Source organism: Microcaecilia unicolor, chromosome 1 (assembly GCF_901765095.1).
Source record: "Microcaecilia unicolor chromosome 1, aMicUni1.1, whole genome shotgun sequence".
NCBI lineage: Eukaryota > Metazoa > Chordata > Amphibia > Gymnophiona > Siphonopidae > Microcaecilia > Microcaecilia unicolor.
The window spans coordinates 724442170-724465180 of NC_044031.1; the positions used below are offsets into that span (position 1 = coordinate 724442170).

At 45.9% G+C, this 23011-nt stretch overlaps 1 protein-coding gene across 1 annotated transcript in view; it reads left to right on the forward strand.

Moving 5' to 3' along the window:
• PDE8A (phosphodiesterase 8A) overlaps positions 1-23011 on the forward strand; it is a 487954-nt gene that overhangs the window by 352814 nt on the left and 112129 nt on the right. The window contains 1 exon segment of the mRNA XM_030189604.1: positions 10745-10823. Coding sequence (XP_030045464.1) covers positions 10745-10823 — 79 coding nt within the window.

Consider the following 23011-nt stretch of genomic DNA (forward strand, 5'->3'; position numbering starts at 1 on the left):
TACTGGTGCTAATTGACACCAATTTGCAGTTGCATGCACAATTGTCCTTAGTCGCTATTCTGTATCTTGGGCACGTAACGTCTTGGGCGTGCATCTTCAAATGGGACGTGGATGTGAGAGTGGCATGGGCAGGCTGGGGCGTGCCCAGAATATGCACATAGATTGCACAATATCTGCATTTACGCACACATTTAGGTGCCCTCGTTTGCACCAGCCTTTCAGCTAGCGTAAGTGGGATCATACCTAAATGGTCATGCAGGAATGAAGACTTAGGGGGTCAATTACAAAGGTGCCCTAGTGTTTTTAGCATGTGCTAAATGCTAGAGATGGCCATAGGAATATATGGGCGTATCTTGTGTTTAGCGCATACTTATTTTTATCGCGCGCTAAAAACGTTAGTGTGCCTTTGAAAAACGGGCTCTTATTTGCTGTTCTATAATGGAAAGTACATACATATTTTCTGTTATTATATAGCTGCTTAGCTTTCAGTTTCCTAGCATATAAATGTAGGTGCCCTATACAGAATCTTCTCAAAAAGTGGTTAGCAAGGTTCATTGCCCTTGCATTGCTGACAAAGCAAATAAAAATAATTTATACCATTTATTTTGGTTTTCAGCTTTTATACTCTTCCTAGTGAAATTGTCTGTCAAAATAGATGGGAACAGACAGACTCTGCTGACCTCCCTGCCCTGAGAACCCTTCTCAGTACAATACCATATGTGTGTTCCTCATCCTGTCTATGACAGTACTTGTTCCAACCTCCCTGTCCTGTGCATTTCCTTTGTTTCTCAAAGCACCAAGGAGAGAAAATAAAAAGGAAACCTACAAGTCGCAGGTAATAGCAGTATACAGTGAGAAGCACCAGGCAGACAAGCAAATAGTCCAGATAAAATAGCTCTTTATTGCCTTCTTCAGCAGTCCATAGAATAAATACTTCCAACATGCAGTGCAGTGTTCTTGTTATTGTTATTTCATGAGTTTTTTTACATTTTATTTTGAATGAAGTCTAGAAATGAATTTATTGTACTCTGCTTTCCACATCTTTTGATTGTAAAAGCAGACTATAAATGATGGTATATTAAATTATTAACATCGCTTCGCATTTCTTGGAAGCCAGTAGTGTGCCAGAGCTAATATGGCCCATGTGTGAAAACAGCAGCACTAGGCCAGAACAGGGGCGTATCTGCGTGGGGCCACAGGGGCCTGGGCCCCCGCAGATTTCGCCCTGGCCCCCCTCCCCGCCGTCAACCCTCCCCCGCTGCTTACTTTTGCTGGCGCCGAGGTCCGACCCGCAATCTCCGTTTTTCGTCTTCCTCCGTGGCCATGCTTCCAGGAAGTAACGCTGCAGTGCTGATTCGTTGAATCCAGTTCGACGTCTGACGTCAGACGCCGAACTGGATTCAACGAATCAGCACTGCAGCGTTACTTCCTGGAAGCATGGCCACGGAGGAAGACGAAAAACGGAGATTGCGGGTCGGACCTCGGCGCCAGCAAAAGTAAGCAGCGGGGGAGGGTTGACGGCGGGGAGGGGGTGGAGAGAGGCGGGGGGGGGGGGGGGAGGGAGGCAAAAATGTGCCCCCCCTCTCTGGCTGTGGCCCCCCCTACCGCCGGATTCCAGATACGCCCCTGGGCCAGAAGATACTGTTCTTCCCTATACCTTCATTCTACAACATAAATTCATTTCTAAACATCATTCAAAATATATTTTTTTAAAAATCATGAAATAACAAACCTTTACTACCTCACCCAGCTTTCTCTTCACCTGTTCCTGACAATTTATTTAAAATACTTGTTAACCTTGTTAATCTAGTTAATCGAAATCGACCATATCATCACCATGGAAAGCAGACTGTGGAGTACCTCAAGGATCGCCACTATCTCCGCTCCTATTCAACCTAATGATGACCCCACTAGCCAAGTCCCTATCCATTCAAAGCCTTAACCCTTTCATATACGCTGATGACGTCACATTGTACATCCCTTACAAAAATGATCTAACAAATCACCAAAGAATTTAAACTCAGCTTGAACATCATGAACTCACGGGCGAATGCATTTCAACTAAAACTTAACACAGAAAAAACACACTGTCTCATCCTCTCATCCCAATATAACACAGTCAAACCCACCAACATAACCACCCCAGATTACACCCTCCCTATCTCAGACAACCTGAAAATTCTCAGAGTTACAATTGACCGAAATCTCACACTAGAGAGTCAAGTGAAAGCTACAACAAAGAAAATGTTTCACTTAATGTGGAAGCTCAAACGAGTGAAACCTTTTTTCCTGAAGGAAATATTTTGCAACTTGGTACAATCCATGGTACTAAGCCATCTAGATTACTGTAGTGGAATCTATACGGGATGTAAAGAACAAATCATAAAGAAACTCCAAAGTGCTCAAAACACAGCAGCCAGGCTTATATTCGGAAAAACAAGATTTGAAAGCACCAAACCTCTACGAAAAAAATTACACTGGCTCCCAATCAAGGAACTTATTGGGTTCAAAGTCTGTACCCTGGTTCATAAAGTCATCTATGGCAATGCCCTGGGATACATGACAGACCTCATAGACCTACCAACCAGAAACACAAGATTACCACGAACATACCTAAACCTCCACCACCCAAGCTGCAAAGGACTCAAATACAAATCAACCTATGCATCCAGCTTCTCTTATATAAGCGCGCAACTATGGAACGCACTACCAATTGCCGTGAAAACAACATACGACCACCTAAACTTCTGGAAACTCCTAAAGACTAACCTGTTCGAAAAGGCATACCCTAACGATACAACCTAAATGCCTTAACCCCGCAACATAACAATATAAAAGTTCGTACTGGACATAACCTAACTTTTCCTTCGTATGACCCCCAATCACACTTGATCATTACTTTACCATAACCCCACGTTGTATTTGTTCATAGCTGTATTGGCAATCACCTCTACTGTACTATGTAAGCCACATTGAGCCTGCAAATAGGTGGGAAAATGTGGGATACAAATGTAACAAATAAATAAAAATAAATAAACCTGTACACTGCCTTGAGTGAATTCCTTCAAAAAGGCGGTAAATAAATCCAAATAAACAGTCAAGTTTTCAATTTATAATGAACAACTAAATATTCACTTATCTTTTAAATATTCTGGACGGAAATTCCACATTGTAGGGGTTGCTTCTGAAAAACATTAATCTCTTACCATTATCAGAGAACCATCTCATTCCATAGGCATGGTAAGAAGGCAATGAAAAGTAGAATGCAGGATCTTTACTAAAGAATACAAAATCAGTTTCTCAGATGACAAGTTCCAGTACCATGAAGAATAGCCTTAATGGCACAGAGTCTTAAACTTAACTTGAGAATCGAGAGGAAGCCAGTGTATTTAGTATAAGAGAGGAGGTACCTTATCCCAATGGCAACTGTAGATAATTGTATTAGATGCAAAATTGTGAATACACTGAAGCCTGCCCAATGGTTTCTTTGAAAGTCTGTGATATGTTGCATTATAGTAGTCCAGATGACTCAAAACTATCTTACAGACTATCAGGTGAAAATCCTGAGGTCACAAGAATGATCTCAATTGCTGGATCAATATCAATTTATACCAGTCTCGTCTTGTAGTATCCTCGACTGAACATCCTCAGACTGAACCTCCAATGTCAACTGCGAGTCCAGCACTACATGTAAACTTAGGATCTCATTTCCAAAAATATTCAGATTCCATGGCTTGCAGCCAATCTCCCATCTTTTGACTCTTGAATTGTCTTCTTTAGGGGGACAAAAAATTGGATATTTCCCACATTTTCAAATTTGAACAGCCAAAGGACTAAAAAGAGATTGAAAATAATATGCGGTAATGAAGCGTCTTGTGGTACTCCATTGTAAGTGAACTTAAAGTGGAAGTCTGATTTCTGTAAACCACTGTAAATATTCAGTTACATAAAATAGATTCAAACCACCTCAATCCGTAACTCCAACTACCTTCAGTCTTTTATATCAATATATCATGGCTGATAGTATCCAAGGTGGATGAAAGGTCCAAAAGAACCAAAACCTTACATTGAGGCATATTTTCAAAGCACTTAGCCTCCCAAAGTTCCATAGAAACCTATGGAACTTAGCCTCCCAAAGTGCTTTGAAAATATGCCTCTAATAGTCTCCGATCCATCCATCTTCGTATCTCATCTAGAGCTGTACCAAATATTCGTATTGTATTCGATTTGGCCACATTATTTGTATTCAGCCAAATAGTGATTTAAATGCAAATATGAATAATCAGGGGCACTACTTTGCTAAATCTTAGTGAAATAAACACTTGATCTCTGATTTTACGCTGCTTCTTTTATTATTTGTTATGTTAAAGCTCAAATTCCATTATTCATGTTCGACCAAATAATAATTTTCATGATTCGTATTTGGCCGAATAGTAAAATATGCTGTTTGGTATAGCTCTCATCTAACAATGTCACCAGCACAGTTTCTATGCTGAACACTAAATGAAACCATCTGATCAATGTCTAAACCTTGCACTTCTTCAGATAATCCTACAGTTGAACAGTTACACATGCTTCTTATTTTATCTATCACGGATAGATTATAAATTGGGTAATAACTATTCACACCTCTCATTGATACCAATGGTTTCATCCGTACTGGTTTTATTAATGCCTGTTTTAAAGACATTGGAAGGCAAAACTGTTTCATTAGTGCTAGATCCTCCAAAGCTCTGATTGGCCCTTACCATCTACCAAGGATGGACTTGCCCTAGGTTGGTTTCAAGTTTATTACAATTTACTGTCAGGCTTATTTTCGACAGAGAAGGGCGCCCATTTTCCAACACAAAACGGAAGATGGGCGTTCTTCTCTCAGGGTCGCTCAAATCAGCATAATCGAAAGCCGATTTTGGGCGCCCTCAACTGCTTTCCGTCACAAGGATGACCAAAGTTCACGGGGGCATGTCGGCAGTGTTGAGAAGGCGGGACTGGGGCGTGCTTGGTAAATAATGGAAAAAAGAAGGTCATCCCTCACGAGCACTTGGCCGACTTTACTTGGTCCATTTTTTCTTGCGACCAAGCCTCAAAAAGGTGCCCGAACTGACCAGATGACCACCAGAGGGAATCGGGGATGACCTCCCCTTACTTCCCCAGTGGTCACCAACCCCCTCCCACCCTAAAAACAAAATTTAAAAACATTTTTTGCCAGCGTCAAATGGCATACCCAGCTCCCTGACAGCAGTATGCAGGTCCCTGGAGCAGTTTTAGTGGGTGCAGTGCACTTCAGGCAGGCGGACCCGGGCCCATCCCCCCCCCTACCTGTTACACTTGTGGTGGTAAATATGAGCCCTTCAAAACCCACCAGAAACCCACTGTACCCACATGTAGGTGCCCCCCTTCACCCCTTAGGGCTATGGTAGTTGTGTACAGTTGTGGAGAGTGGAGGTTGGGGGGGGGGGGGGGGTTGGGGGGCTCAGAACACAAGGTAAGGGAGCTATGCACCTGTGAACAATTTCTGAAGTCCACTGCAGTGCCCCCTAGGGTGCCCGATTGGTGTCCTGGCATTTGAGGGGGACCAGTGCACTATGAATGCTGGCTCCTCCCACGACCAAATGGCTTGGATTTGGTCGTTTCTGAGATGGGTGTCCTCGGTTTCCATTATTGCCGAAAACCGGGGACGACCATCTCTAAGGACAACCTAAGGATGACCATCTCTAAGGTTGACCTAAATGTTGAGATTTGGGCATTCCCGACTGTATTATCGAAACAAAAGATGGACGCCCATCTTGTTTCGATAATACGGGTTTCCCCGCCCCTTCGTGGAGCCATCCTGCGAGGATGGCCCCAGGAAAACTTGGGCGCCCCATTCGATTATGCCCCTCCACGCTGCCAGCTGGGAATGCCATCTAGGCAGCTTACAAAGTATACAAATATATAGGAAAAAGAAATCGTGTGTGCACTCAAATAGACAAATGGGCAGTGATGTTAGAGGGGAAGAAATCCATATATTGAGCAAAAGAGAGGGAGGGAATAAACAGAAGGGATATTCTTAGTCATTCCAGATCCATCTTCGGGTGGTCCACAATGAAGAGGTTTTTAATGAAAAGCATCTTGAAATAAAAATGTCTTAAGTTCGGACTTGAAAGCCAGTATAGAGGTTTGGTGTCGTAAGGTGGCTGGGAGGAGGGCTCAAAGTTGGGGACCTTGAACAGAGAAAATGGAAGCATGAATATGCTCATGAATAAGTTGTTTAATAGTCAGGACTATAAGCAAGTTGTGGTTCTGGAAACAGAGAAAGTGGGAGGGGTTATATGGAAGTAGAAGACAGTAAAGATAAAGAGGTTCCTTTGATACCAGAGTTTTAAAGACTATAAAAAGAAGTTTGTAGGTGATGCGGTGGTTGATTGGGAGCCAGTGGGAATTTTTCAGCAGTGGTGTAATATGGTCAAATGTTTTGTATTGAAAGACTAACCAAATGGCAGTATTCTGAACAAGTTGTAAACGTTGTATGTCTTTGTCGAAGGCCTTTATAGAGGAAATTACAGTAATCGTGGTGGGATATGATGAGTGAGTAGAACAAAGTAGTGAGAGCTGAGGGTTGTAAGAGAGATTGGATGGAGCGAATAAGTCTTAATCTGAAGAAAACACGCTTTACTACTGATCCTATTTGTGTCTAGAAGTTAAGTTTATCAACAATGAGTACTCCTAAGACATGAACGATTAAATGCTGTGGAATAAGTGTGTTACAAAGGCAAATATTATTATTATTAGCATTTGTATAGTGCTACCAGACGCACGCAGCGCTGAACACCTGATACGAACTGGGTTTTGAACAGTGCAGTTGATGAAGTGCAGAACTTCAGATTTCAGGATACAGGTCTAGGCGGTGGTCTCGGAGCCAATTTGTTACTTTAAGTAGGTTATCATTAAGATTTAGAAAACTACTGGGTTGAAATCGTTTATTAGAGAAAGTAGTTGGATATCATCAGCATATACATATAAGGTGAATCCAAGAGAATAAAACTGGAGATAATATGGAGCCTTAGGGAACTCCCAATTTTGGGGAGTAGAGGGCTAAAACAGAGTTATTTTGGTGGATACAGTACTGATGGTCACTAAGATACAATCAGAACCAATGTAGAACTACTCCTGTTAGACCTAAGGTATGAAGACACTGAAATAATATGGAGTGGTCAATTAAATCAAATGCTGCACTGAGATCTAAAGAAAGGAGAAATACAGAGCGTGATTTATCTAGATGAGTTTTAATGTAAATAGTAATTTATTTATTTATTTTATTTTATTGCATTTGTATCCCACATTTTCCCACCTATTTGCGGGCTCAGTGTGGCTTACAATACATTGTGAATGGTGGAAATACAAGGTGTTACAGTACAATTATGGGTTACATTATGAGGAGTTATGGGAAGACAAAGTCAAGTCAAAACAACATTTGGAGCGTAGAAACTATGCCTAGAAGGGTGGTTTTGGTGCTATGGTGTTTGCGAAAACCAGATTGATGTAGGTGAAGTATAGTGGGGTTTTTTCGATAAAGTCCGTGAGTTGATTATAAACTACTGCTTCTATCACTTTAGCTAGAAGGTTTGCGATTGGTCAGAAATTATTGGACTCAGAGGAAGACTGGAAAATGCTTTAAAATTTTGAATATACTATTGCAGATTTTCAGGGTCTTGGGACATCTCCTGATTGAAGGGTACGGTAACATATAACATAGTAACATAGTAAATGACGGCAGATAAAGACCCGTACGGCCCATCCAGTCTGCCCAACAAGACAAACTCATTTTACACAGTATGTGATACTTTATATGTATACCCGAGTTTGATTTGTCTTTGCCTTTCTCAGGGCACAAACCGTAGAAGTCTGCCCATTACTGTTCTTGTACTAAGTTCTGAAGCTAACATCGAAGCCCCTTAAAATTTACACTCCAGCCCATCCCTATCTATTCAGTCACGATTAGGGCATAGACCGTAGAAGTCTGCCCAGCTCCCCTTTTGTTTCCCAATTACCAGCGTCGCCACCCAATCTCCGCTAAGATTCCACGAAACCATTCTTTCTAAACAGGATTCCTTTGTGTTTATCCCTTGCATGTTTGAATTCCATTACCGCTTTCATCTCCACCACCTCCCACGGGAGGGCATTCCACATATCCACCACCCTCTCTGTGAAAAAGTACTTCCTGACATTAGTCCTGAGTCTGCCCCCCTTCAACCTCAATTCATGTCCTCTAGTTCTGACGCCTTCCTATCTCCGGAAAAGGTTAATTTACGGATTCATATCTTTCAAATATTTGAACATCTGTATCGTATCACCTCTGTTTCTCCTTTCCTCCAAGGTATACATGTTCAGGTCAGCAAGTCTCTCCTTGTACGGTTTGCAACGCAAATCCCATACCATTTTTGTAGCTTTTCACCGCTTCCAGTCTTTTACATCTTTAGCAAGATACAGCCTCCAAAACTGAACACAATACTCCAAGTGGGGCCTCACTAACGACTTGTAGAGGGGCATCAACACCTCCTTTCTTCTGCTGGTTACGCCTTTATCTACACAGCCTAGCATCTTTCTGGCCATGGCCATTGCCATCGCCTTGTCGCGTTGTTTCTTCACCTTCAGATCCTCCGACACCAACACCCCAAGGTCTCTCTCCTGATTCGAGCTTACTAATCTCTCCCCTCCTATCTGGTATCTCTCTTTTGGGTTTCCGCACCCCAAGTGCATCACTCTACATTTCTTGGCATTAAATTTTAACTCACTACTAAACCTCAGAATTAGACAAATTATTCAAAAATAGCAACTCCATACAAAAAATGTCATACACAGAATAAAGTGTGTATTAATGTGCTCAGTCTGTACCCATTCCAACCATTATATCCCCAAAAGGAATATGTGGTAGTGTCACAGAAGGAACCATCATAGCACATTAGATGTTCCACCTCCTTATATAGTGTATGTACATACAACCGAGTCAACCCAGACTCCTCTGATATTGAACAATTTCTGAAATGCTAAACAGAATTCAAGCATATATACACACATATATTACAATATAGGATATGTGATTGCTGTATCCTCATCTATGCCTTGGTTATATATTATTATTCAATTTACATAGCACTCTATGCATATGGACACATTTGCTTGGCATCAAAGCATAAGAAGATAAAACACAGCATGTGCTACAGAAAATATTGAATGAAACATCCCACATATATATTTTCCTTTGGGGTATAGCATGCTCGTGCTCAATCTTCCCATATCCCACTCATAGTCCATTCACCCCCTTCAATCTCACAGTTACAAACAAAGGTTCCCTTTAACTCTGACCGAGTTTCGCATTGCGCCTTCAGAAAGGGTTTATTATTGAGGTTTAGTAGTGAGTAAACATTAGATTCAGGAAGTTTTGACTAGTTCTTCCAGCTGTATAGTACATTAAAGTTTAACTGCCAGACCCTTGACCATTCTTCTAACGTTCGGAGAGCCCTTCTCATCGTTTCTACTCCCTCCAGGGTATCTGCTCTATTGGCTATTTTCGTGTCATCCGCAAAAAGGCAAATCTTTCCTTCCAACCCTTCAGCAATATCTCCCACAAATATATTAAAATGGGACCCAGCACCGACCCCTGAGGAACTCCACTGCTCACCTTCCTTTCCTCCGAGCAGATTCCATTTATCACCACCCTCTGCCACCTGTCGGTCAGCCAGTTTCTTAACCAGTTCACCACTTTCGGTCCTAAGTTCAACCCTTTCAGCTTATTCACGAGTCTTCTGTGGGGGACTGTATCAAAGGCTTTGTTGAAGTCCAAGTAGATTATATGTAGCGCACGTCCTTCATCCAGTTCTTTGGTCACCCAGTCAAAGAAGTCAATAACATTTGTTTGGCAGGATTTTCCTTTGGTAAAGCCATGTTGCCTCGGGTCCTGTAACCCGTCGTTTTCTAGAAAGTTAACTATCCTTTCTTTCAGCAGCGACTTTATTATTTTTCCTACCACCGACATGAGACTTACCGGTCTGTAGTTTCCTACTTCTTCCCTGTCTCCACTTTTGTGAAGAGGGACCACATCCACTCGTCTCCAATCTCGCAGAACCTCTCCCGTCTCTAAAGATCTATTAAATAAATCTTTAAGAGGTCCCACCAGGACCTCTCTGAGCTCCTTGAATCATAATGTGAATAAATGGAAGGAATGCATCTAAAAATCTTTTAATGAAGTTTGATGGGAAAAAGTCTAGTGGAGATGTGGTTGCATTAAGTGACATTATAGTACACCTAAGTTTGTTGGGGGATGGTAGGTGAAATTCAGTAGTCATAGTGCTACAGAGGGTTGAATCAATTTGTTTATTGGGTGAGAGTAGTTGTGTGGGACCTAAATTGCTAATGATTGATGGTGGCAAAGGAGGAAAAATATTTCTAAGTTTAATAACTTTATCATTAAAGTAGTCGGCCAGCAATTCAGCTTGTAATAGAGGAGAGGAGATGACTGAGGGAATCTGATAAGTGGTGAGCTTCTTCAGTAGCGAGTATAACATGGTGGTATTGGTACTGGACTTAAACCTACTTATAGAATGTTCAACAGAGATAGAATTTTCTTTAAGAGAAAAAAGTGTGCATACAATTTGCTCTGCAGATTTTTTTTTTCTTTTCTATTTCTCCTCCCTCATTATTTTTAGAATTTTGAAATTCAGGTATGTGGTTCTATTTCTAAGTTGGTTTTATTTTTCTTCTCAAGGGCTTGCAATTCATTATTTACAGCATTAGAGAAAAGCCAAGAAGCCATAGAAATCACAAGTGAAGATCACATAATACAGGTATGCTATACAAAACAGCATAAAAAATAAATTCAGTAATACTTAAGTAACATCTGTAACACAAATCGGGACTGATCATACGTTTGAGAAGTGATTTAGAAACCAGAAAAGTCAAATAGCAGCCTGATAGTAAATATTAACATTCTTAGGATGTACAATTGTGTTCCAGCCATCCTCTTTTCGCTAGTATTTGATGTTTCTCTGTTTCAATATGTTTGTTTTGCTTGTAAACTTTTTATGGCGCTCGTCTTCCTCTGTAGGGAATATAAACCATCCAAGAAAGTTTGAATTGGGCTTAATGCGCCTGTTTTCACTGTGTTGTTCTGTCCTCAATTTGTTAGAGGTACTCTCTTCTGGGTTTAAATGGTATTTCATAGGCCGGAATCTTTATTAGCAGAAGGAAATTGGATTACTTCCTGCTGACCATAGCAGCAACAGGAAAGCAAGTCTAGTAGGATCAGGTGAGAGTGTCTTTAACAAATGCTATTTAAATCAGTTGATGAAGAGTGTTCTGGATACATGCATCAGGAAGGCATAGCCCGGTCAGATCAGACTAACAGAAGTGTCCTCATGGTTGCTGAAGAGCGAGGTGGGCAGACCACAGACATCTGATCAGTGGCATAGCAAGACATGCTATTTTAGGTGAGCCTGAGCCTAAAGTGGGTGGTCACACAATTCTTCCCCCCACACACATACACACTCACTTACCAGTATCCTCCAACAAATAATAGCTGATGGGGGGATCCCCAAGTCCCGCCAGCTTAAGAGGTCTTCTGGCGTCCAGGACAGGTCACACCCCTACTCACTGCAGCAGTCTATATTGTCCATGTGCTGCCACTGCACCCCCCTCTAAACACAACACATGCTCAGTTTTCACGCAGACTGAGCCTATGTGAAAAACAAATATGGGCAGGGAAGCGGGGGGGGGGGGGCACTGTTCTGGCCACTGGAGGAGCTCTTCAGCTGGTGGGGCTTGGGGATCCCCGCCAATTATAACAAGGGTGCCAGAATTTTGGGTGGGCCTAAGCCCAAAGTGGGTGAGTACAGGCCTACCTGGGCCCACCCATGGCTTCACCATGGCCTCTAATTCCTTTTTTCTACCCCTATCTTAATTATCATTTTGCTGCCCCATTACTCCTCTGTTTCTTTTCTGTTTCCCGTCACACCTCATGGATCTATTAGCAGCAGGCTGGACCACCATGAATTTACTTAAAGATTAGTCTTCTGTACAGAAGCTTGGAGGAGCCAGCCCCTTTGGTTCCCTAACTGTGCTTGCTCAGTGTCCATTCACATTCATGCTGCTGGATTTATGAGATGTGTTGGGTCAGAAAGGATCAGAGATGGAAGCCAATATTTTTGGTCCAGTAGGCAGTAAGGGAAGAAAGAAAAGATAAGCCACACCAATGAAGGACAATAGGAGACCATTTCTAGGCATCAGAGTGCCTTAATGCCATCTTGGGCCTTCTTTTAATAGGGGTGCCAGTAATGCTAATAAAAACATGAGTATTTAGAAAGTGTGGCTGCAAGAATGATGCTAAGGAAACCACAGTGTTAGGGCTTTGACAGTGTTACACAAGTTGCATTGGTGTAAAAACAGGAAACAGATTTGAAAATCATAATGCTGACATTTAGGGCTCTGAGAGGAAATGGCCCTTCATATCTGAAGAGGGTACTGAGGTGTATATTTTTAAGCAGGCTCTGCAGTCTACTCAGGATTTTTAGAAGACCTAACAATATAGTTTGTGCAGCATGCAAATATTAAGAAAAGCATTAACTTCATGGAATAAGTTGAGGAGGCAAAAAGTGTAAGACTACTTTAAAAGTGTTATTGGTCAATTGGCATACAGGGGGTGTGGATGTTTGGGTGACTGTCTATTGGAGAGAGAAGATCATACTCCAGTACAGGTTGAGACAGGTTGGTTTTTTTTTAACTCCTTGGCATTTTAATTTCCTTCTACAAGAACCTCTGAAGCTCCTTCCTTTACCTTTGTGACACAGTATTCTGCTATGCCCCTTGAGAGCATTATGACAAAATACAACCTTTTCTTATATGAGTGCGCAGTTCTGGAACGCATTACCACGTAACCTGAAAGCGACCTATGAACTGACCAACTTCTGTAAAGTACTAAAGACCCATCTCTTTGACAAGATATACCACAAAGACCAAAGCATGTGAAATTCTCACACACATCCAGAAACGTAAATTAATGCCTTCTGTTTTATTACTATCATGTATTTCATCACCATGTAACCCAAAATCCTTCTGTAATACCAAATGTCTACTCTTTCCTAAATTCCAATATCCATGATGTATTGTAAGCCACATTGAGCCTGCAAAGAGGTGGGATAATGTGGGATACAAATGCTAAAAATAAATACTGGGATATAGATTCTTTTTTTTTAACTTTAAATTTTTTTATTGACAAACTTAACAATGTAACAGAGTTATTCATGTACAAATTCTTTCTTTTTTTTTCTCCCCCCTCCTACCCCCTACCCCATCTCTCCCTCCCCCACCCACCTCCCTCATCTCCATTACAACTATCTCATTTGGGTCAAGTCCTGGAGTTTGGACCATAACTCAGAAGTTGCATTGTATATGCCCACTCTTTTATCCGTGAGCTTCTCCATTTCCCCAACCAGGGACAATTTCAGAGTCCAGTCATGCTCAGATCGTGCCTGCTCTTTCTTCCAATGCTGGGATATAGATTCTACTACATCAGATCTTTTATCCATCAGGGTTAATGCTGCATTTCTTCCAGGGATTGAGAATGGAACTTTTAGAAATTAGGAACATATAGGAATTTCGTGTTTGGAGCATGTACTGCAGCCTAATGGTTTATTAATGCTGTTTCAGAGATTGGGAGGGGGCACTTTGGTTCAGTTGGCTGATGTTTTTGCTTATCACCAACTGTGACATTATCCCTCTGATATTCAATGCTATTTAACTGGCCAGAATGGCCGCTAACTGGTTAAATAGCGCTTAACCGGCTATCTGCCAATATTCAGCAGGGAATAACCGGCTATCCCCTGCTGAATATCTCCAGTTAGCGGCTAGCAGATAGCTGGCTATATCGCCTGATATGACTGGCTATCCATCGATTTTTAAAACTAGTTTAGTGGACGTGGCAGCGTGAAAACATGAGATATCTTTGGCTTGATTAAAAATAACCGGCTAAGTTTGAATATTGACTTAGCCAGTTATCTTTAAACTAACCAAAAATAAACCAGATATTCAATGCCGGTCACTGGAAATGGCGCGGCATTGAATATCTCGGCTCAGCACCGACTGCTGGAGTTAACTAGTCTAACTCCTGCGGTCTGAATATTGGCCCCTATATTTCTACCCTGGACAAAACTGCTGTATCTACCAAGCATAGTCTTAGATCTATTTCACTCTTTAAAATGATGGACAGAGACAGACTTTCAGTATCGGAACTTCATAAAGCTCTTCTAAAGATCTCACCTCAGAAACATCTGTCAGAATTGACAGCAAACTGGTGTGTAGATCTAAACAGAACACCTGCTTCTATGGATCTTTTGTAAATTAATTTCTACAATACCAGAATTGATAGTTTATTCTGATTTACAGGAATGTCTGTTCAGGGTGATTCACTGTGTTTATATCATCCAAACTCAAATTTTTAAAATGGGCAGGGCTGACTCACATCTTTGCCAGAAATGTGTTCAAGCTCTCAATTCTTATTTTCATGTTTTTTTTGGGAATGATCACATGTTTCTTTGTTTTGGAGATTGTTCGATACCTGGAGCACATACTGGGCTCCTCAGTTTCACTCTCAGCATCAGGCTTCTTGCTGGATAAGTATGAGGCCCTTTGCATTGCAGAGCAGGGGATGCTGCCTATTCTCCGAGGACAAGCAGGCTGCTTGTTCTCACTGATGGGTGACGTCCACGGCAGCCCCTCCAATCGGAAACTTCACTAGCAAAGTCCTTTGCTAGCCCTCGCGCGCCCGCGCGCACCGCGCATGCGCGGCCGTCTTCCCGCCCGAAACCGGCTCGAGCCGGCCAGTCTTCTTTTGTCCGCACTCGGTACGGTCGTGTTTTCGCCGTGTCGAGCCCCGGAAAGTCGACCTCGCGCGTCCAATTTGTTTTGAACGTGTTTTTTTCCTTCGGGAAAGCTTTGTCCTAGTCGGGAAGTGCTCCGGAAACCCCCCGCCGGGTTTCGTGTAAATCCTCCCCGTACTTCCAGCTTTTTTGCCCCGGTAAGTTTTCTTTCGTCGTCGGGGTAGGCCTCTTTTCGGCCTCGGTCGAGATTTTTTCTCCCTCTAAATTTGGTGCTTCAAATTTCGCCATTTCGGCTTTTGATTTCGCCGGCGTGATTTTTCCGCCCATGACATCGAAGCCTTCCAGCGGCTTCAAGAAGTGCACCCAGTGCGCCCGGGTTATCTCGCTCACTGATCGACACTCGTCGTGTCTTCAGTGTCTGGGGGCCGAGCACCGCCCTCAGAACTGCAGTCTGTGTTCCCTGCTTCAAAGGCGGACTCAGGTAGCGAGACTAGCCCAGTGGAACGTGTTGTTCTCGGGCTCTTCGTCGGCATCGGCACCGGGATCTTCGAGTGCATCGACGTCGTCAGCGTCCAGACCATCTTCCTCGGCCGCCCCTGCATCGAGTGCATCGAGGCATCGGGCCTCTGCATCGGCGCCGAGACATCGGATAGCTGCATCGACGTCGGTGGTACCAGGACCTCGTCTGCTGATGTCGTCGGACGGTGGTGCATCGGGTGGAGTGCAGGTGAGGGCTGTCCATTCCCCTGCTGGTGGCGGTGAGCCCTCGGGTGGGTCTCCGCCTACCCTGAGGGCTCCTGCGGTACAGCCCCCCCGAGATCGACCTTCTTCAGTCTCGGCCCCGAGGAAGCGACGGATGGATTCGACGTCCTCCTCGTCGGTGCCGGGGAGCTCCGGTGACATGCTTCGGAAGAAATCGAAGAAGCATCGACACCGGTCTCCTCCCCGTGTCGGCACCGAGAGCTCTGGGTCGCCGAGGGATTCGGCACCCAGCAGGCATCGGCACCGAGAGGACCGCTCACCCTCTGTTCAGGAGGTGTCGATGCGCTCCGCTCTGGACAGCCCGGAACAGCCTCCACGCCCGGAACAGGTACTGACGTCGACGCCTGCATCGACCTCTCAGCCTTTCTCTGCAGCCGCTCTAAACGAGAGCCTCCGGGCCGTTCTCCCAGAGATTCTGGGAGAGCTGTTGCGCCCTACCCCTCCGGTACCGGCGGTGCTTGCGCCACCGGTACCGTCGAGCGTGGCGCCGGCTGGCCCATCGCCCAGGTTGAGGTCCCCGACGTCGGTACCGCGTGCGGTACCGACCGCGGCCACCTCCCAGGAAGGCTCCCCGACTACGTCGGCGGAGGGAGCTTCGCCGATGCGGGCGAGGGAGTCTACCTCTCGACGCCCCCATCGTGGACGGGGTTCCACGGAGTCGAGCAGGGCGAGGTTGCAGACACAGGTCCGTGAACTTGTGTCTGACACCGAGGGTGAGGCCTCGTGGGAGGAAGAGGAAGATCCCAGATATTTCTCTGACGAGGAGTCTGAGGGTCTTCCGTCTGATCCCACTCCCTCTCCTGAGAGACAGCTTTCTCCTCCCGAGAGTCTGTCTTTTGCCTCCTTTGTCCGGGAGATGTCTACGGCCATCCCCTTCCCGGTGGTTGTGGAGGACGAGCCCAGGGCTGAAATGTTTGAGCTCCTGGACTATCCTTCTCCACCTAAGGAAGCGTCCACTGTTCCCTTGCACCATGTCCTGAAGAAGACATTGCTTGCGAACTGGACCAAGCCATTAACTAATCCCCACATTCCCAAGAAGATCGAGTCCCAGTACCGGATCCATGGGGACCCAGAGCTGATGCGCACTCAGTTGCCTCATGACTCTGGAGTTGTGGATTTGGCCCTAAAGAAGGCTAAGAGTTCTAGGGAACATGCTTCGGCGCCCCCGGGCAAGGACGCTAGAACCTTAGACTCCTTTGGGAGGAAGGCCTACCATTCCTCTATGCTCGTGTCCAAGATCCAGTCTTACCAGCTCTACACGAGCATACACATGCGGAATAATGTGCGGCAGTTGGCGGGCTTGGTTGATGCTCTTCCCCCTGAGCAAGCCAAGCCTTTTCAGGAGGTGGTCAGGCAGCTGAAGGCGTGCAGAAAATTCCTGGCCAGAGGAGTTTATGACACTTTTGATGTTGCGTCCAGGGCCGCTGCTCAAGGTGTGGTGATGCGCAGGCTCTCATGGCTGCGTGCCGCCGACCTGGAGAATAGAATCCAGCAGCGGATTGCGGACTCGCCTTGCCGTGCGGATAACATTTTTGGCGAAAAAGTCGAGCAGGTGGTAGAGTCTCTCCACCAGCGGGACACCGCATTCGACAAGTTCGCCCGCCGGCAGCCTTCAGCTTCTACCTCTACAGGTAGACGATTTTTCGGGGGAAGGAAGACTGTTCCCTATACTTCTGGCAAGCGTAGGTACAATCCTCCTTCCCGACAGCCTGCGGCCCAGGCTAAGCCCCAGCGCGCTCGCTCTCGTCAGCAGCGCGCGAATCAGCAAGGCCCCGCGGCTCCCCAGCAAAAGCAAGGGGCGAGCTTTTGACTGGCTCCAGCAGAGCATAGCCGACATCCAAGTGTCAGTGCCGGGCGACCTGCCTGTCGGAGGGAGGTTGAAAGCTTTTCACCAAAGGTGGCCTCTCATAACCTCCGATCAGTGGGTTCTCCAAATAGTCCGGCAAGGATACACCCTCAATTTGGCCTCACAACCTCCAAATTGTCCACCGGGAGCTCAGTCCTACAGCTTCCAGCACAAGCAGGTACTTGCAGAGGAACTCTCCGCCCTTCTCAGCGCCAATGCGGTCGAGCCCGTGCCATCCGGGCAAGAAGGGCTGGGGTTCTATTCCAGGTACTTCCTTGTGGAAAAGAAAACAGGGGGGATGCGTCCCATCCTAGACCTAAGGGCCCTGAACAAATATCTCGTAAAAGAAAAGTTCAGGATGCTTTCCCTGGGCACCCTTCTCCCCATGATTCAGCAAAACGATTGGCTATGCTCTCTGGACTTGAAGGATGCCTACACACACATCCCGATACTGCCAGCTCACAGACAGTATCTGCGATTTCAGCTGGGCGCACGCCACTTCCAGTACTGTGTGCTACCCTTTGGGCTCGCCTCTGCGCCCAGGGTGTTCACAAAGTGCCTAGCTGTGGTAGCAGCGGCGCTTCGCAGGCTGGGGGTGCACGTGTTCCCATATCTCGACGATTGGCTGGTGAAGAACACATCCGAGGCAGGAGCCCTGCAGTCCATGCAGATGACTATTCGCCTCCTGGAGCTACTGGGGTTTGTGATAAATTACCCAAAGTCCCATCTTCTCCCAGTGCAGAAACTCGAATTCATCGGAGCCCTGCTGGATTCTCGGACGGCTCGCGCCTATCTCCCAGAGGCGAGGGCCAACAACTTGTTGTCCCTCGTCTCGCGGGTGCGAGCGTCCCAGCAGATCACAGCTCGGCAGATGTTGAGATTGCTGGGCCACATGGCTTCCACAGTTCATGTGACTCCCATGGCCCGCCTTCACATGAGATCTGCTCAATGGACCCTAGCCTCCCAGTGGTATCAGGCCGCCGGGGGTCTAGAGGACGTGATCCACCTGTCCACGAGTTTTCTCGAATCCCTGTATTGGTGGACGATTTGCTCCAATTTGACTCTGGGACGTCCCTTCCAAATTCCTCAGCCTCAAAAAGTGCTGACCACGGATGCGTCTCTCCTGGGATGGGGAGCTCATGTCGATGGGCTTCACACCCAAGGAAGGTGGTCCCTCCAAGAAAGCGATCTACAGATCAATCTTCTGGAGTTGCGAGCGATCTGGAACGCTCTGAAGGCTTTCAGAGATCGGCTGTCCCACCAAATTATCCAAATTCAGACAGACAATCAGGTTGCCATGTACTATGTCAACAAGCAGGGGGGCACCGGATCTCGCCCCCTGTGTCAGGAAGCCGTCAGCATGTGGCTCTGGGCTCGCCGTCAAGGCATGGTGCTCCAAGCCACATATCTGGCAGGCGTAAACAACAGTCTGGCCGACAGGTTGAGCAGGATTATGCAACCTCACGAGTGGTCGCTCAATTCCCGTGTGGTGCGACAGATCTTCCAGGCGTGGGGCACCCCCCTGGTGGATCTCTTCGCATCTCAAGTGAACCACAAGGTCCCTCAGTTCTGTTCCAGGCTTCAGGCCCACGGCAGACTGGCGTCGGATGCCTTCCTCCTGGATTGGGGGGAAGGTCTGCTGTATGCTTATCCTCCCATTCCTCTGGTGGGGAAGACTTTGTTGAAACTCAAGCAAGACCGAGGCACCATGATTCTGATTGCTCCCTTTTGGCCGCGTCAGATCTGGTTCCCTCTTCTTCTGGAGTTATCCTCCGAAGAACCGTGGAGATTGGAGTGTTTTCCGACCCTCATCACGCAGGACGAAGGGGCTCTTCTGCATCCCAACCTCCAGTCCCTGGCTCTCACGGCCTGGATGTTGAGGGCGTAGACTTTGCCTCTTTGGGTCTGCCAGAGGGTGTCTCCCGCATCTTGCTTGCTTCCAGGAAAGACTCCACTAAGAGAAGTTACTTCTTTCATTGGAGGAGGTTTGCCGTCTGGTGTGACAGCAAGGCCCTAGATCCTCGCTCTTGTCCTACACAGACCCTGCTTGAATACCTTCTCCACTTGTCTGAGTCTGGTCTGAAGACCAACTCCGTAAGGGTTCACCTTAGTGCAATCAGTGCATACCATTACCAAGTGGAAGGTAAGCCGATCTCAGGACAGCCTTTAGTTGTTCGCTTCATGAGAGGTTTGCTTTTGTCAAAGCCCCCTGTCAAGCCTCCTACAGTGTCATGGGATCTCAATGTCGTTCTCACCCAGCTGATGAAACCTCCTTTCGAGCCACTGAATTCCTGCCATCCGAAGTACTTGACCTGGAAGGTCATTTTCTTGGTGGCAGTTACCTCGGCTCGTAGAGTCAGTGAGCTTCAGGCCCTGGTAGCCCAGGCCCCTTACACCAAATTTCATCACAACAGAGTAGTCCTCCGCACTCACCCTAAGTTTCTGCCAAAGGTTGTGTCGGAGTTCCATCTGAACCAGTCAATTGTCTTGCCAACATTCTTTCCCCGTCCTCATTCCTGCCCTGCTGAACGTCAGCTGCACACATTGGACTGCAAGAGAGCATTGGCCTTCTATCTGGAGCGGACACAGCCCCACAGACAGTCCGCCCAATTGTTTGTTTCTTTTGATCCCAACAAGAGGGGAGTGGCTGTAGGGAAACGCACCATATCCAATTGGCTAGCAGATTGCATTTCCTTCACTTACGCCCAGGCTGGGCTGGCTCTTGAGGGTCATGTCACGGCTCATAATGTTAGAGCCATGGCAGCGTCGGTAGCCCACTTGAAGTCAGCCACCATGGAGGAAATTTGCAAAGCTGCGACGTGGTCATCTGTCCACACATTCACATCTCATTACTGCCTGCAGCAGGATACCCGACGTGACAGTCGGTTCGGGCAGTCAGTTCTTCAGAACCTGTTTGGGCTTTAGGATCCAACTCCACCCCCCGAGGGCCCTGTTTGTTCTGTTCCAGGCTACACTCTCAGTTAGTTGGTAAATTTTTTAGGTCAATCTCAGTTATGTCCTCGCCGTTGCGAGGCCCAATTGACCAATGTTGTTGTTTTGAGTGAGCCTGGGGGCTAGGGATACCCCATCAGTGAGAACAAGCAGCCTGCTTGTCCTCGGAGAAAGCGAATGCTACATACCTGTAGAAGGTATTCTCCGAGGACAGCAGGCTGATTGTTCTCACAAACCCGCCCGCCTCCCCTTTGGAGTTGTGTCTTCCCTTGAAGTGTATTGTCTTGCTACATACTGGACTGGCCGGCTCGAGCCGGTTTCGGGCGGGAAGACGGCCGCGCATGCGCGGTGCGCGCGGGCGCGCGAGGGCTAGCAAAGGACTTTGCTAGTGAAGTTTCCGATTGGAGGGGCTGCCGTGGACGTCACCCATCAGTGAGAACAATCAGCCTGCTGTCCTCGGAGAATACCTTCTACAGGTATGTAGCATTCGCTTTAATACGTAAGGCAGCCCTTTTAGGTAGGAAGGTGATCAGCCTATCTGCTATGGTGGGAGCAGTGTGTGTTGATTGCTGGCTGCTCATGCTTGCTGCCGGCGGGAGCCGCAGTTTTGAAAAATCTGGAGGGGGGGCATTGGGAATTGGAGTGGAGGTAGAGCAGGGGCAGTGGTGGACTTGCCCAAGGCCTGGCTTTGTATCTCGACAGCCCTGCTTCTGTGTACTGTGGCAGAATACCTCATGGCCTCATTGCCATGCATTTTAATACCCATATGCACTGCATGAGTTAACTTCTGCACTGAATCCCTTTGTGCGTTGTATGCTCAGTAACACATGTACACTTTGTGGTAACCTTGCACTTCTGCTTGGCTCTTGAGTGCAGAGATTCTTTGCTCCCCTTTCCAGGTTGGGCATGGTGCCAGTCCGTGGAATTTTTAAGTCCTGCAAGTGTTTCTTTTGGTTGATTTTAATTGGTGAACAGTAGTATGAAGAAAAAAAGCAGCATTGGAACCCTTCCTTGTTATAGATTTGCTAGACCTTGTCAGTTTTTAGAGGGCATTTTATAAGGCAGTTCAGTATTTCAAACTTGTATAAACTGCCTGGGGGACGCTCAAGTAAAGTATGCACGAACCTGAATTTTATAACTAGATACCTATGTGAGAAATTCAGAAAGATTCCCAGAGCCAGCTCCCAGGAGTGTGTGAATGCTCTCATACAAATTTATGCCTGTTGTGGAAAAGGTATAAAATGCATCTTCTATGCATACACCCACTTATTTTAGTTAAAAACATGTGCATGCATTGCAACTCTTCCTCTGTTCCACCCAAACTGTGTCAAGGGATGGTGTGCTTAGTGCACCTACTTTTTATGAATATATTCAGTCATGTGATTTTATAAAAGCTCTTTGTGAGTGAGCGAAATAAGCTATATACAGAAATAAGAATGTAAGTTACCCCTTGGTGTTTACTTTTACCTGGAGTGAACATGGTGTTCTCAAGGGTGGAGGTAGGCACAGCTCTGACTTAAGCACATAGATGAATACAAAATTCTCTGGGAAATCTGTGGTAACGTCAGAGCAGATATAAATATGTGGGGCTACTTTCCCAGAGGGAGGGGAAAGAATTTTATGATAGGGTTTAAACACCTATGGTCATTTTATAAAACAGGTGTTACCTCTGCGCATATCTGCTAATCGTCAACCTGATATTCAGCCCATGGTGGTCAGTGATTATAAAGCCACTGACCTCTGTGGGCCAAATCTAATCTGATATCCAGGTCAGCTACCAACCAGGAAGTTATGCGAGTGTTGGCTGATATTCAGTGTCGGCACCAACATACCTAAGCGGGCAAAGATAGGACCACACAAAAGAGAATCCTGTCTGCCTGCTCAGTGTAACTGTGAGCTCCTCCCAGACTCCATCCCGGACCCTAACCACACAGTGCCATGGCATTCGGGATATTCAGTGACAGTATGCAGTTGGGAGATGCCTTCCAGGATCCTCAGCTACCAGAAGTACCAACCAGATACTGAATGTGATTCGAGAAGAAAGTAAGGATTCTAATACTGATGTTGTAATACACCTGGGGACAAATGACCTGGCCAACAGCAGCATGTTTGGAGCACAGAGAGCGTTCATGAAGCTTGGGGAGGGGCTCAAGCCTTTGGTTAGGACTTCAACTTTTTCTGACATTATTCCTACATGTGGGAAGGGAGAAGAAAGACTATGAGGCTCATTTTCAAAGCACTTAGCCTCCCAAAGTTCCATAGAAACCTATGGAACTTAGCCTCCCAAAGTGCTTTGAAAATATGCCTCCATGTAAAACAGAAAAGTTTAATAAATGGCTTGAACCTTGGTGTAAAGAAGAAGGTTTCAGTTACATAGGATGGGGCAGTACATGGTTAAATCACAGGCTGTATTGTAATGATGGGCTACATCTTTCAGTGATAGGAAAAAAAATCCTTGGGGAGAAATTCAGACAGTATGTTTCTAGACATTAAACTAGAGGGTGGGGGTGACAATAGGAAGAAAGGGGATTCAGAGAGTCACCCCCAGCAAAAACATGACAGCAGTGGGATTAATACCCATTAAACGCACTTAATAACACAT